This window comes from Halichoerus grypus, chromosome 7 (genome assembly GCF_964656455.1).
Source record: "Halichoerus grypus chromosome 7, mHalGry1.hap1.1, whole genome shotgun sequence".
Classification (NCBI taxonomy): Eukaryota; Metazoa; Chordata; class Mammalia; order Carnivora; family Phocidae; genus Halichoerus; species Halichoerus grypus.
The window spans coordinates 22,578,215-22,592,512 of record NC_135718.1 but is presented as its reverse complement, the minus strand read 5'-3'; the positions used below and the strand labels follow the sequence as shown (position 1 = coordinate 22,592,512).

General features: G+C 42.9%; 1 protein-coding gene across 5 annotated transcripts in view; it reads right to left on the bottom strand.

Annotated features, from left to right (window-relative positions):
- The window catches only part of SORCS1 (sortilin related VPS10 domain containing receptor 1), a 520,496-nt gene that overhangs the window by 63,037 nt on the left and 443,161 nt on the right, over window positions 1-14,298 (bottom strand). For all 5 annotated transcript variants that reach the window (XM_078077135.1, XM_078077131.1, XM_078077132.1 and 2 more), the window contains exon 19: window positions 3,582-3,768. In XM_078077135.1, the coding sequence (XP_077933261.1) occupies window positions 3,582-3,768 (187 nt within the window). The remainder of the gene's footprint in view (window positions 1-3,581; window positions 3,769-14,298) is intronic.

Genomic DNA, 14,298 nt, shown 5'->3' with positions numbered 1-14,298 from the left:
TGAAGGAACCTTTGACAAATAAGGTGTGCCTTCTCACATGACAGAGGAGAAAACCTAGGCTCAGAGAAATGGAGTGACTTGGCCAGGAGTTCAGGCCAGCATCTGCACCTAACCACTCCTAACCCAGGCCAGTGTTCGTTTGTTTTTTCTACAAAGAATACCCCCTGCCCTGCCCCCAGGCCCTGGGACTGCAGCACCAAAAATTGCCATGATCCCTTTCAGGTTTGAGATTTGGGGGAATGTTAATCACTTATGGTCTTGTTCTGACTTCCTCTTAGTGTAAAATAGCATCAAAGACAAGGTCCTCCAATCTCTGCTTTCTCCTTCGGAAAGCCATGCCCATCGTTGTGCGAGGCAGAGTCCTGCTTCAACAGAGTTAGTATGAAAGAGTTAATTCTTATGCCCAAGGTCAGGCTTAGAAAGGGGTTCCATTATATGAAGTATGCTTATCCGAACACTGAACCCAAGATGAGCCTAACAAAATTAAAATCAGAGCACAAAACTTCCCCTTACAAAGCATCTGCCCCTACGGTAAAAGTCACACTGCTGAGCCCCTCAACTCGGCTAAAGAGAAGACAAAAAAAAAAAAAAAAAATGAAAAAGAAGCTTATTTCTTTTAGAAGTCCTGGCATCGGCAACCTTTGATCTCTGTGCTGGTTTCCTTCCCAGGGTCAAGTAAACCTGGCAGAGGGCCAGGGTAGGGAACTAGCCCTCAAGGGATACGATCATTTTCGGGGGCGAGGACGAATCCAAAGGGTGACCAGGAGGGCAAGGTGTGGGTGATCTACGGGAGAGCCTGAGAAACGGAGACCGAAAAGCTGCTGAATTTGAAATCAGGATTCACATGTGGTTAGAGTGCGGTAGATGTTTCATACATATACAAGATATGGACTAAAATTACTGTAATTCTTCAGGAGAGCAGCTCTCAAACAAAAATCCTCCCCTTACAGAATAGGCCATGGAAAATGAGAGGCTGCTAGGTAGGCGGTCATGAGAATGAGAGGCTGCTAGGTAGGCGGTCATGAGAATGAGAGGCTGCTAGGTAGGCGGCCATGAGAATGAGAGGCTGCTAGGTAGGCGGTCATGAGAATGAGAGGCTGCTTGGTAGGCGGCCATGAGAATGAGAGGCTGCTAGGTAGGCGGTCATGAGAATGAGAGGCTGCTAGGTAGGCGGCCATGAGAATGAGAGGCTGCTTGGTAGGCGGTCATGAGAATGAGAGGCTGCTAGGTAGGCGGCCATGAGAATGAGAGGCTGCTAGGTAGGCGGCCATGAGAATGAGAGGCTGCTAGGTAGGCGGCCATGAGAATGAGAGGCTGCTAGGTAGGCGGCCATGAGAATGAGAGGCTGCTAGGTAGGCGGCCATGAGAATGAGAGGCTGCTTGGTAGGCGGCCATGAGAATGAGAGGCTGCTAGGTAGGCGGCCATGAGAATGAGAGGCTGCTAGGTAGGCGGCCATGAGAATGAGAGGCTGCTAGGTAGGCGGCCATGAGAATGAGAGGCTGCTAGGTAGGCGGCCATGAGAATGAGAGGCTGCTAGGTAGGCGGTCATGAGAATGAGAGGCTGCTTGGTAGGCGGCCATGAGAATGAGAGGCTGCTAGGTAGGCGGCCATGAGAATGAGAGGCTGCTAGGTAGGCGGCCATGAGAATGAGAGGCTGCTAGGTAGGCGGCCATGAGAATGAGAGGCTGCTTGGTAGGCGGTCATGAGAATGAGAGGCTGCTAGGTAGGCGGCCATGAGAATGAGAGGCTGCTAGGTAGGCGGTCATGAGAATGAGAGGCTGCTAGGTAGGCGGCCATGAGAATGAGAGGCTGCTAGGTAGGCGGTCATGAGAATGAGAGGCTGCTTGGTAGGCGGTCATTCCCAGCAAATGTACTGGCGTTTGTGCCGTAAGTTAGTTTGGCTACCAATAACCAATGTTTGTGATGTATTTCTGAGAGATTTTCTGACCATTCCTTAGTAAGGAAGATTATTTCTTAGTAGGAGGCAACCCCAGAAAGTCCATACAGGACAGCCTGGAGAGGGGAGGGGCCACCACGGCGTCAGAGGGGCCTCTGAAATGTGCCTTGAACCTACGTAGTTGTCTAGCGAGTTGCTTGAGCTCCTTTGGGACAATCTGCAAAGGGGTGGAGGGGACAAGGGCTGCTGGAGACAAGTTCCATCACCCACAGCACTGACAATGACCTTGGGGTTCAAGAGCTGGCATTCCAGAGACGGGTAGACCTGAGTCTGAAGCCTGGCTTTGCCAGATAGCAGGTCTGCAATTTCAAATACATTATTCAAGCTCTCTGGCCCCCATTGTTCTTTGTAAAGTAGGGTTTCTAACAGTGCCTACTTCATCAGGTTGTTTTGAGAAGTGAGATCATACATGCAAAGAGCTTGCTTAGCACAAGGCTTGGCGCATAGTAATTGCTTAATAAACTTTAGCTGAAAAGAGGCAAGAGGAGTGTGCAGGCTGTGAATCTGATAAAACTTTGCTTAAACCCAAAGAAGGGAGGATGTGTTTCTTCAAAGCACATTTGTCATGAGTGTGTGGGAGAGAAAGATCAAGAATCACCGATACCGCAGGAATCCTCGGTAATAAACAATCACCTGGGGAATCCCTAAAGAGTCTTGTCCTCCCACTGGACCACAGCAGCTTAAGAAAAAAGGAATCTAGTTGGTATGTTCTGTACGCCGTTTAATGAGCAAGAGGCAGGTGGGAGGCATGGAATATGGCCAGCCTTAACGCTCTTGGCCTAGAATTTAGAATTAATCTGGACAAGGCCATTGGTAAAAGGAGCTGCTTTCATTGTAGAAGGCCAGCACCTTATCCATTAGGTCACTGGGGTTTCACGTAGCTACCTTCATTTTAAAGCAAAGCATTTCTGTGGCAACATAAACATGCCCTAAGCCTGTTTGGGGACACCCACACACCTGCCGCCAGGGGCATTCGTGGAGCATGTTTGTCCCACACATAACTTAGGAGCTGTTGTGACCTCATCATACTTATTACACCTTCATATTCCTCGATGGGACAAACGCTTCAACCCTTCTCAATGCAGCTCTTTCCCTCTCTCAACACCACCTTCCCTCTAACACCACACATCACAGATAAAGGCCCAGGAAACGCTTTAAAAAAGGAGCAAAAGTCTAAAAGCATAATTTACTATGAGACGTATCATGGGAAGAGAAGAATAATCAGATGGGGAGAAATTCCATCACTTGCGCTCATTCTCAATGTATTAGATTGAGCCATATGTGGGGATTGTTTTTAAATGTTTCTGACTTAGAAAAAGACAAACTCATGTGCAATCAAAGAGCTCGGCCAGTGGCCAGACACAGGGGTGCCATGTCAGAGGTGCCTGGAAGAGGCACAGTAAGTGCAATGAGAACAAGTTCAAGCAACACAAATTCTAGGATTATTCAAGCTCCACTCCCTGACTTTCTTTTTACTTTCTCCCCACTCGGCTCTCTTATCCTCCTTCCCCACCTCCTTAAAGATAACTGGCGAGCTGCTTCTAGACAGGAAGCTCTGGGTTATACTTTAAAAGGGACATGATATTTGAAATAGGTCATAAACCAACAACAGTAATAACATACAAGTTACATGTAAGTACAGGACGGCGCTGTCAGAGCCCAGACTGTTGTCCACCTGCACGGTCACTCGGAAAATGCCCACGTTGTGATAGACGTGCTTGATCCCATCTTCCATGGAGCTGAGGTTGACGTAAGACACTGCAATGCCATCACCGAAGTCCACTTGGATGAGTGTCCTCTGGACGTCACCCTGAAAAACAGCCCAACATCAGAGAAGGGGAGTCGGTGCTTGCCGCTTCTGCCCCGGGGGCTGGGGCTTGTCCCCGTCCCTGGGTCCCTGGCTCAGGGCTAACGGCAGACTCTGGCTCCCTCCTGCAGCTGGGAGCATCTGTCTGCATTCGACAGAATCCCTGTGACATTCCCTGGCAGACAGGAGCTTACCAAGATGGATGTTCTCCAAATCTGAAGGGCACCCACCACCAAAAGTTTCAAGGTTTGGAAAACTAAGTCTTTGATAATCTGTTCCAATTGGATATTCAATTTCTCTGAGGGATCTGTTTACACTCTTATCGTCCCCATGAATAAAAGGTGTACACACACAGCTTTTTAAAGATTCAGCCTACCTGACATGGTTACAGACCTCTTCCCTTGTATCCAGGAACCTGGAATCCTCTTCTTATTCCTGGTTCCCTAACCATGTTAGAGGAAGGATAAAAGACACCTTGCCTCACACCTGATAGGACATTGGGCTCAGTGCTATTATTATTTAAGATAATGACAGTTAATTCTTTTATACTCAGTATTTTGTGCTATAAAAAATGATAATATTTTATTCTTCACAGAATCTTAGCTGGGAGAGAAAAACAGGCCACATTTGTCCATTTTAGTGGTAGGGAAGCTAAAGTCAGGAAAGACTTAATTATCTGTTCAAGGTTAACACAGCTAGTTAGGGGCAGACCTAGGATTTGAACCCATCTCTGTGGACTTGCATTTCATTCATTATAGGTAGATAAAGCACAGATGGTTCCTCCGGGCTTGAATCCCAGGGTGCCATTAGCAAGCCGCATGACTTCATGCAAGTCATTCAGCCTCCTTGGGCTTCGGTTACCTCATCTATGAAATGGGCATAATAATACGTTACTGTCTTCACTCAAGGGGTTGTTATAAGACATGTGAGTTAATTAATCCTCTGTAAAAATCTGGACCAAATCAATGACTGTCAAAACCATGCAGCTGTGAAGGGCGTGCAATCCCCCTTTTACAGCTGGATCGGAATCATACAAATCTAAATTTCCCAGTGGGAGGTAAGAAGAGGGAGGATAAAAGTCTGCTTTCTAAAATTCCAGACCTGTAACAAAACTGTTTTGGAATAACAGTAGAGATTCTTAAGGAACAAAGTTTCTTAGACCCAACTGACAAAAACCAGCTTCTTTCCCATGCAGCCTATCCTTTATCAAGTTTTTCTTGTTTGTTTTGTTAGCTTTTCCCATTTTCAAGGAAAAAAAAAACTAAAAAAAAAAAAAAAAAAACCCAGAAACCACACACACACACAAACTCTTTGAACTAAAAAAAAAGTATTTTCGATTAAGTAAGGTTCATATGGTATCATATTTTTTGAAAAGGCCAAGTTTAAAATGCTGACATTTAAAAGATTAATTCACAGGGAAAGGAAAAGCAGTTCAAATCCTATGAATCTCTATGACCTACTCTTCTGATCTATGCCCGGCCAAGCATCATGTGGGGGGCACACAGCAGGGCAGCTAACTCTCAGGGAGGACATGAGCAAGAATTCTCCCCTCGGGAGGGAGAAAGAAACTCCACTCGGAACTACAAGACAAATTATTCACAAGCCCAGACACTGTGCAATTACTTGAATTCCCTTCGCTAATAAATATAAATGTCAACTATTCTTGCTGACTTGTCCTTCATTTGCACAAATCAGACTGGTAAATTTCTCAGTGCTGTTTCTAGTCAGTTCTCCCATGTTTTCTGGATTTTCAACAGAGGTGCTGCCAGCCAATCTTAGGTATGTGCACAGAGGAAGAAACTGCCTTAAAATCTACTCACATCGTTTGGGACAAGTGTCTGAGGGAATTATCAGGAGTAGTTAGGGTTAACTGGGTTAGCCATGAAATAAAACAAGCAATAGAATTTCTGAGAAAGAGAGGGAGGGAGAGATTGAAGACGGAAGGAGAAAGAGGGAGAGAGGGAAAGAGGGGAGGGAGGGAAAAGAGGGAGAAAGAGAGAAAGTGAGGAGAGAGGGAGAGAGGGAGGAAGGGAGGGAGGGAGGGGCATTGAGATTGAGAGACTGAGAAAGAGAGGTTTAGGGTTCTTTGTGGAGACAGAGTGGGCATCAGGTAAGGGTCACCACTGGCAAGAGCACAGAGGGGAGACTCACATCTCAGCTGATTCTACCTCAGCCCCCATAAGTTATAGCATCTACCCACACACCTGAGAAAAGTCCAACTTGGGCCGGCCTTGCTTGAGTCTCCCAGCCTCGCCCTTTCTGTCTGGTGTTCACCACTGTGCTTTTGTGGGCCTGGACTTGGACCTCTTTCAGCGACTTAAAACTCCTCTCAAGTTCTGTCTGGATGTCCACTGTCTTTCATGCTAGTCTTTTGGCCTGAAAGTATTCCTCATTATCCGCTCACGACAATGTTCCCCACATATGTAACAGGTGAAAGAAGGGAGCCACGGTGTTGGGACGGCTCTATCAGTAGGGCTGCCTTCACAGAGGAGTCATGCTTTTAGGGTACTCAGTCAGGTATTAGGAAGATCTCTCTAGCTCTCGCTCTCGCTCTCCCTGGTGTGAGTGCAGGCCCCTGGGCTTGGTCCTCTGTACCAGGAGACAGGGGTACCAAGAGGCAAAGGCAGCAGATTTCATCCCTGCTGTTGGAGCTGTGCCCACTCAAGTGGAACATACTAAATGCCATGCTTTTGCCTTCAGAGGCTCTCAGGTGCTTCATAAGCCTAACACAGCTGTCAATGCATCGTTTTGGGGCTCATCAGTCATCAGCCTCTGCCTTCCTTGGGCTGTAATTGCCATCTGAGATGGGGATGCCAAAACTCCTTTCAAAGAATAAGAAACAGGGCAAAGGCAAGGGAGCCTAAGTCCTAGATCACCAGGATTAGGCACACTTGCCCTGCTTTAACTGGCTTTCTGGTCATTCATTCATTCATTCAACCAACCAACCAACTGGCAGATATTTATTGTTCTATCTTGTGTCAGGCATGACATGGGAAAATGATGATAAGTAAATTATAACAAACCAAGCAAAACAGATGTGGTCTGGGCTTTCATGAGCATATGGACTACTAAGTGAGACAGATGAAATAATCCCAGATAAATAAAAAGTTTTACAGGGGATGTTATGAAAGAAAGTCCACGGTGTTCTAAGTTGTAGAGTAGGGAGAGGTAGAGAGCTAAAAATCTGATCTGATTGAGAACTTCAAGGAAAGCTTCCCAGAAGAAGTTATATCTGAGCTGAGATGACCTTAAGGAAAGAACTGGGGTGCCTGGGTGGCTCAGTTGTTAAGCATCTGCCTTCGGCTCGGGTCATGATCCCAGGGTCCTGGGATGGAGTCCCGCATCTGGCTCCCTGCTCAGCAGGAAGCCTGCTTCTCCCTCTCCCACTCCCCCTGCTTGTGTTCTCTCTCTCGCTGTGTCTCTCTCTGTCAAATAAATAAAATTAAAAAAAAAAAAAAAAGAAAAGAAAAAACCAAACAAAGGACACGAGTGAGTGAGATGGAGGTAAGGAGTCCAGGCAATGGTGACAGAGGGAATCAGCTGTGCAAGGGCCCCGTGGCAGTGGGGGATGGTACAGTCATAGGAAGATGAAGATAAAGACACAGTATGGATCAGAGGAGCAAGATAGTGGAGGAGTAGGAGACCTGGATTTCGTCTGGTCCCAGGAATTCAGCTGGATAGGGATCAAACCATTCTGAACACCTACAAACTCAACAGGAGATCAAAGAAAAGAATAGCAACAACTCTCTGAACAGAAAAGTGACCACTTTCTGGAAGTCATATTCCATCCCTTCATCATATTAACCCTTATGTTTGTACATATGTAAGTTTTTCTTTCTTTAAAATTTTGGAGGCACTTTCTTCTAACAGACCAAAATACAGCCAAAATCTAGTGTGTGGCACTGATCTATGCACCAGCCTGATCATATTTGATCATATTCTGTTTTTTTTTGGTTTTGTTTTTCTTTATTTGTTTTTATCTTTTTCTCTTTTTTTTTCTTTTTTCTTTCTTTCCCTCTCTTTTCCCCAGGTTTCAGGTCTTTTCTGATTTGTTTAGTGTATATTTTCTGAGGACATTGTTACCCTGTTAGCATTTTGTTCTCTCATTCATCTATTCTCCACTGGACAAAATGACAAGACGGAAAAAATCACCTCAACAAAAAGAACAAGAGGCAGTACCAACTGCCAGGGACCTAATCAACAGGGATATCAGTAAGATGTCGGAACTAGAGTTCAGAATGATGATTTTAAAGATACTAGCTGGGCTTGAAAAAAGCATGGAAGTTATTAGAGAAGCACTTTCTGGAGAAATAAAAGAACTAAAATCTAACCAAGTCGAAATCAAAAAGGCTATTAATGAGGTGCAATAAAAAATGGAGGCTCTCACTGCTAGGATAAATGAGGCAGAAGAGAGAATTAGTGATATAGAAGACCAAATGATGGAAAATAAAGAAGCTGAGAAAAAGAGAGATAAACAACTACTGGATCACGAGGGCAGAATTCGAGAGATAAGTGCTACCATAAGACGAAATGACATTAGATTAACTGGGATCCCAGAAGAAGAAGAAAGAGAGAGAGGGGCAGAAGGTATATTGGAGCAAATTATAGCAGAGAACTTTCCTAATTTGGGGAAGGAAACAGGCATCAAAATCCAGGAGGCACAGAGAACCCCTCTCAAAATCAATAAAAATAGGTCAACACCCCGACATCTAATAGTAAAACTTACGAGTCTCAGAGACACAGAGAAAATCCTGAAAGCAGCTCGGGACAAGAGATCTGTAACCTACAATGGTAGAAACATTAGACTGGCAACAGACCTATCCACAGAGACCTGGCAGGCCAGAAAGGACTGGCATGATATATTCAGAGCACTAAATGAGAAAAATATGCAGCCAAGAATATTATATCCAGCTAGGCTGTCATTGAAAATAGAAGGAGAGATAAAAAGCTTCCAGGACAAACAAAAACTAAAGGAATTTGCAAACACGAAAACAGCCCTACAAGAAATATTGAAAGGGGTCCTCTAAGCAAAGAGAGAGCCTAAAAGTAACATAGACCAGAAAGGAACACAGACAATATACAGTAACGATCACCTTACAGGCAATACAATGGCACTCAATTCATATCTTTCAATAGTTACCCTGAATGTAAATGGGCTAAATGCCCCAATCAAAAGACACAGGCTATCAGATTGGATTAAAAAAAAAAAAAAAAAAACAAGACCCATTGATACGCTGTCTGCAAGAGACTCATTTGAGATCCAAAGACACCCCCAGATTGAAAGTGAGGGGGTGGAAAACCATTTACCATGCTAATGGACACCAAAAGAAAGCTGGGTGGCAATCCTTATATCAGACAAATTAGATTTTAAACCAAAGACTATAATAAGAGATGAGGAAGGACACTATATCCTACTTAAAGGGTCTATCCAACAAGAGGATCTAACAACTGTAAAAATCCATGCCCCTACATGGGGAGCAGCCAATTAATAACAAAAGCAAAGAAACACATCGACAACAATACAATAATAGTAGGGGACTTGAACACCCCGCTCACTGAAATGGACAGATCATCTAAGCAAAAGATCAACAAGGAAATAAAGACTTTAAATGACACACTGGACCAAATGGACTTCACAGATATATTCAGAACATTCCATCCCAAAGCAACAGAATACACATTCTACTCTACTGCCCATGGAACATTCTCCAGAATAGATCACATCCTAGGTCACAAATCAGGTCTCAACCAGTACGAAAAGATTGGAATCATTCCCTGCCTATTTTCAGACCACAATGCTTTGAAACTAGAACTCAATCACAAGAGGAAAGTCGGAAAGAACTCAAGTACATGGAGGCTAAAGAGCATCCTACTAAAGAATGAATGGGTCAACCAGGAAATTAAAGAAGAATTTAAAAAATGCACGGAAACCAATGAAAATGAAAACACAACTGTTCAAAATCTTTAGGATGCACCAAAGGCGGTCCTAAGAAGAAAGTATATAGCAATACAAGCCTTTCTCAAGAAACAAGAAAGGTCTCAAAAACACAACCTAACCCTACACCTGAAGGAGCTGGAGAGAGAACAGCAAATAAAGCCTAAACCCAGCAGGGGAAGAGAAATAATAAAGATCAGAGCAGAAATCAATGAAATAGAAACCAAAGGAACAGTAGAACAGATCAACGAAACTAGGAGCTGGTTCTTTGAAAGAATTAACAAGATTGATAAACCCCTGGCCAGACTTATCAAAAAGAAAAGAGAAATGACCCAAATAAATAAAATCATGAATGAAAGAGGAGAGATCACAACCAACACCAAAGAAATACAATTATAAGAACATATTATGAGCAACTCTATGCCAGCAAATTAGATAATCTGGAAGAAATGGATGCATTCCTAGAGAGGTATCAACTACCAAAACTGAACCAGGAAGAAATAGAAAACCTGATATAACCACCAAGGAAATTGAAGCAGTCATCAAAAATCTCCCAACAAACAAAAGCTCAGGGCCAGATGGCTTCCCAGGGGAATTCTACCAAACATTTAAAGAATTAATACCTATTCTTCTGAAACTGTTCCAAAAAATAGAAATGGAAGGAAAACTTCCAAACTCGTTTTATGAGGCCACCATTACCTTGATCCCCAAACCAGACAAAGACCCCATCAAAAAGGATAATTACAAACCAATATCCTTGATGAACACGGATGCAAAAATTCTCACCAAAATACTAGCCAATAGGATCCAACAGTACATTAAAAGGATTATTCACCACGACCAAGTGGGATTTATCCCTGGGCTGCAAGGTTGGTTCAACATCTGCAAATCAATCAATGTGATACAATACATTAATAAAAGAAAGAACAAGAACCATATGATCCTCTCAATAGATGCAGAAAAAGCATTTGACAAAGTACAGCATGCTTTCTTGATCAAAACTCTTCAGAGTATAGGCATAGAGGGTACATACTTCAATATCATAAAAGCCATCTATGAAAAACCCACAGCGAATATCATTCTCAATGGGGAAAAACTGAGAGCTTTCCCCCTAAGGTCAGGAACACGGCAGGGATGTCCACTATCACCACTGCTATTCAACCTAGTATTAGAAGTCCTAGCCACAACAATCAGACAACAAAAAGAAATAAAAGGCATCCAAATTGGCAAAGAAGAAGTCAAACTCTCACTCTTTGCAGATGATATGATACTTTATGTGGAAAACCCAAAAGACTCCACCCCAAAACTGCTAGAACTCATACAGGAATTCAGTCAAGTGGCAGGATACAAAATCAATGCACAGAAATCAGTGGCATTCCTATACACCACCAACAAGACAGAAGAAAGAGAAATTAAGGAGTCGATTCCATTTACAATTGCACCCAAAACCATAAGAAACCTAGGAATAAACCTAACCAAAGAGGCAAAGAATCTGTACTCAGAAAACTATAAAATACTCATGAAAGAAATTGAGGAAGACACAAAGAAATGGAAAAACGTTCCATGCCCATGGATTGGAAGAACAAATACTGTGAAGATGTCAATGCTACCTAGAGCAATCTACACATTCAATGCAATCCCCATCAAAATACCATCGACTTTTTTCAAAGAAGTGGAACAAATAATCCTAAAATTTGTATGGAATCAGAAAAGACCCCAAATAGCCAGAGGAAACAAATTCAAAAAGATCACTCTGGTTGCAATATGGAGGGTGAATTGGAAGGAGGCCCAAGGATTCTGGGAGGTTAATTAGGGGGTAGCTCAGGGTAGATGATGGTAGATTGAAATATGAGTTGCAACAGGAAATTACATGTACCTTCCTATCAAAATTAACTCCCATAGTTGATTGGTTTTAAAACCAATGAATCTCAGATTTTGATATCATCACCTCTTGTAGAAATTAAGAGAAAAAAGCGCTGATGCCCAGCTACCACCCAAGACTCAGGCCCTCCTGGGAAGATGCTCAGTTGGTCCTGCTGTGGTCTGAGAAGGTCCACAGCAGATGCTGGACTGCACCAAAGGTTAAGGCCCTTGGGATTGGATTGTTGAATATTAGGTTTTCTCATCATTTAATCCATCTGAAGATGAGGACAACCCAGTACAAGCTGATGCTATTCTCATTCCATTTTGGTATGGGGGTGAACCTTTCCCATAGGATTAGTGTGAAAGTGCATCAATAAAAGCCAGGAATGAAAGAACTAAACTCGTCTTTAAGTGACTGAAGCACAACTACAAACAAAAGTTCTAAAGTGTACGTAGTCAAGATTCATTAACCTCTGCAGGAAAGCGAGTGGCTGGATAATACATGAGTAGTTTGTATAAAGTCCTAGGTGCTGAGATGTGTCCTTACTGGCTGTATCCTCACTACCTAACACAGTGCCTGCAGGTCACTCTTTTCCTTTCAATATGTTTTTGAATACTGTGCATCTGCTTGCTCATGGAAGTGCTTTCTTATATATTATCTCAGTTGGCTGTTAGGACTCCAGGGAGAGAGCAAGGGCAGATGTGCTTTGATTTGCTCCCCCAGGAGAACTGGGACATAGAGAGGTTAAGTAAGATGCCTGGAGTCCCATCGCTCATGAGACTGAAGGAAGGGTTTAAGATGATCTGTGGTTTAACTTTATCCATGCAGCTCAGTTCTTGGTGAAGCTTCTTTAATTGAAAATTACTTTTAATGCCTTTCAGAGTTACAGAAAGGTGAAAACAAAGGCAAGGTATCGGTTTCTTTTCTTGTTAGGCTCCATCCCTGGCTTTGACTCTTTCCCCCTCTGACAACAGCTTTGCTTAGAAGTGGAAAGATGGATTAGCATGAACGCCATACTGCATTCTGACGTCTTCCCGCTGGTGAAACGGTATTGCGTGCAAGCCATAAAGAAGATAGAGAATATGGGGAACAATAGGTATTCATAACTCAGTAGTCAGGAAAATGCACTGTATAATTGAGAGTTACTTCCATTTAATAAATCACAAGTCATCATTCCTGAAATGGCTCCTAGGCTGGCAAATATCTAGGCTACCGTATAACATTTTTTAGACCTACTGCCCTTTCGTCACCTGTTCTGATACAGATACAGAACTGAGAATATTATCAAAAGATGTGCCCAAGAAAAGCACAAAAGCCACATGAAATCCATATGGGGATTCTCCAAGGGCATTACTGACTTCGGTAATAGAAAAACAAATATATCAAATGGCCACTAAGGAGCCAAGATTAACCTGAGCAATGGAAGGTGTGTGAACCTATCAGAGTTCCTGCAACATGGCTTGAGAGAAAAATGGGAAAACAAATGCTATAGTAACTCAATACTGACAGCCTCATCCAAAAATGAGACTCCAAGACACTCCTGAAGGCATTATAGACTCACTGCAGATAGGAACTGGGCTCATATGTCAGAGCCTGGCCCCTGCAAAGCTTGCCTCAGGCTTCCCTGGAATTCAGTGTTGAAAGTGATCTTAAAGTTCATGTAGCAAAAACTATGTTGTAGAGAACTGACTTTAGTATAACCCATTTTTTGTCAAAAACAAAAACACAGCAGATAACAGGGTATGTACTGCATATGCGTGTGTCTGTATGAGCATAAAGGTGCTGGCAAATATAATCCAGTCTGTTAACACTGATTCCCCCCGGGGAGGTGGGGGCAGAGAGAGACCAGCATTTAGGATTAAAAGAGGGAGGGAGTAAATGAGGGGAAGTAGAGAGTTCACCAAATTTAAATGGGGGGGGTGGAGTATGGTATAACACAAGCAACAAGGCAAAACACAACATTCTATTTCTACCATTACTGTAAATCAATATTTAAATATTGATTAAGTATATGAGATATAACCAGAAGGTAACACAAATTGATAACAGATTGATGATGGAATACAACCAACTTTGGTCTTAGATTTCTGTTCTTTTTAATGCTCTTTTGACCACACAGTAAGATTAAAAAAAAAAAAAAAATGATTAAGCAGCATTGAATGACAGAAACAAAAATTAGATATTTCAGCCCTTTCTTTTTAAGGCTAAGAATATTTAGTAGAGTGGGGAGCACGAAATAACAGTAACCTGCCTGTGCTTTGCATACCCTATTCCAGGTAGGTTTAGTTAGACTCAGGTTAGCGGAGTCTCGACAAGAAAAAGGAAAGGAGAGGACTATGGTACAATGAGCTTTCAAAGAAGAGATTTTTGTCAGCTGGTAGAAGTAAGTTCATGGGGAGAAGTGCTATCCACCTTGGGCTTATTCAATAAGAGTGAACTATGACACATGAATTCTAATATAAAGTATGCAAGATTGTTCTAGAACATATCCTTGTGGTCACTAGGAGAAAAGAGAACATTTCTTGAGAGTTTATTGTGGCAGAAATAATAACTGTTCTCTATATAGTATCTCATTTAATCTTCGACCCTAAAAGACTGCTAAAATTTGCCAAAGACTAGTTTGAACCAAGCTCTCCTTAACTCCAAGTTGAGCACTTCTACTATTTTATTGTGCTCATTCCCGGTGGGTGCTCCTGAAGAATGTATTCACTCATATGTGAAACCAGAAAGCTTT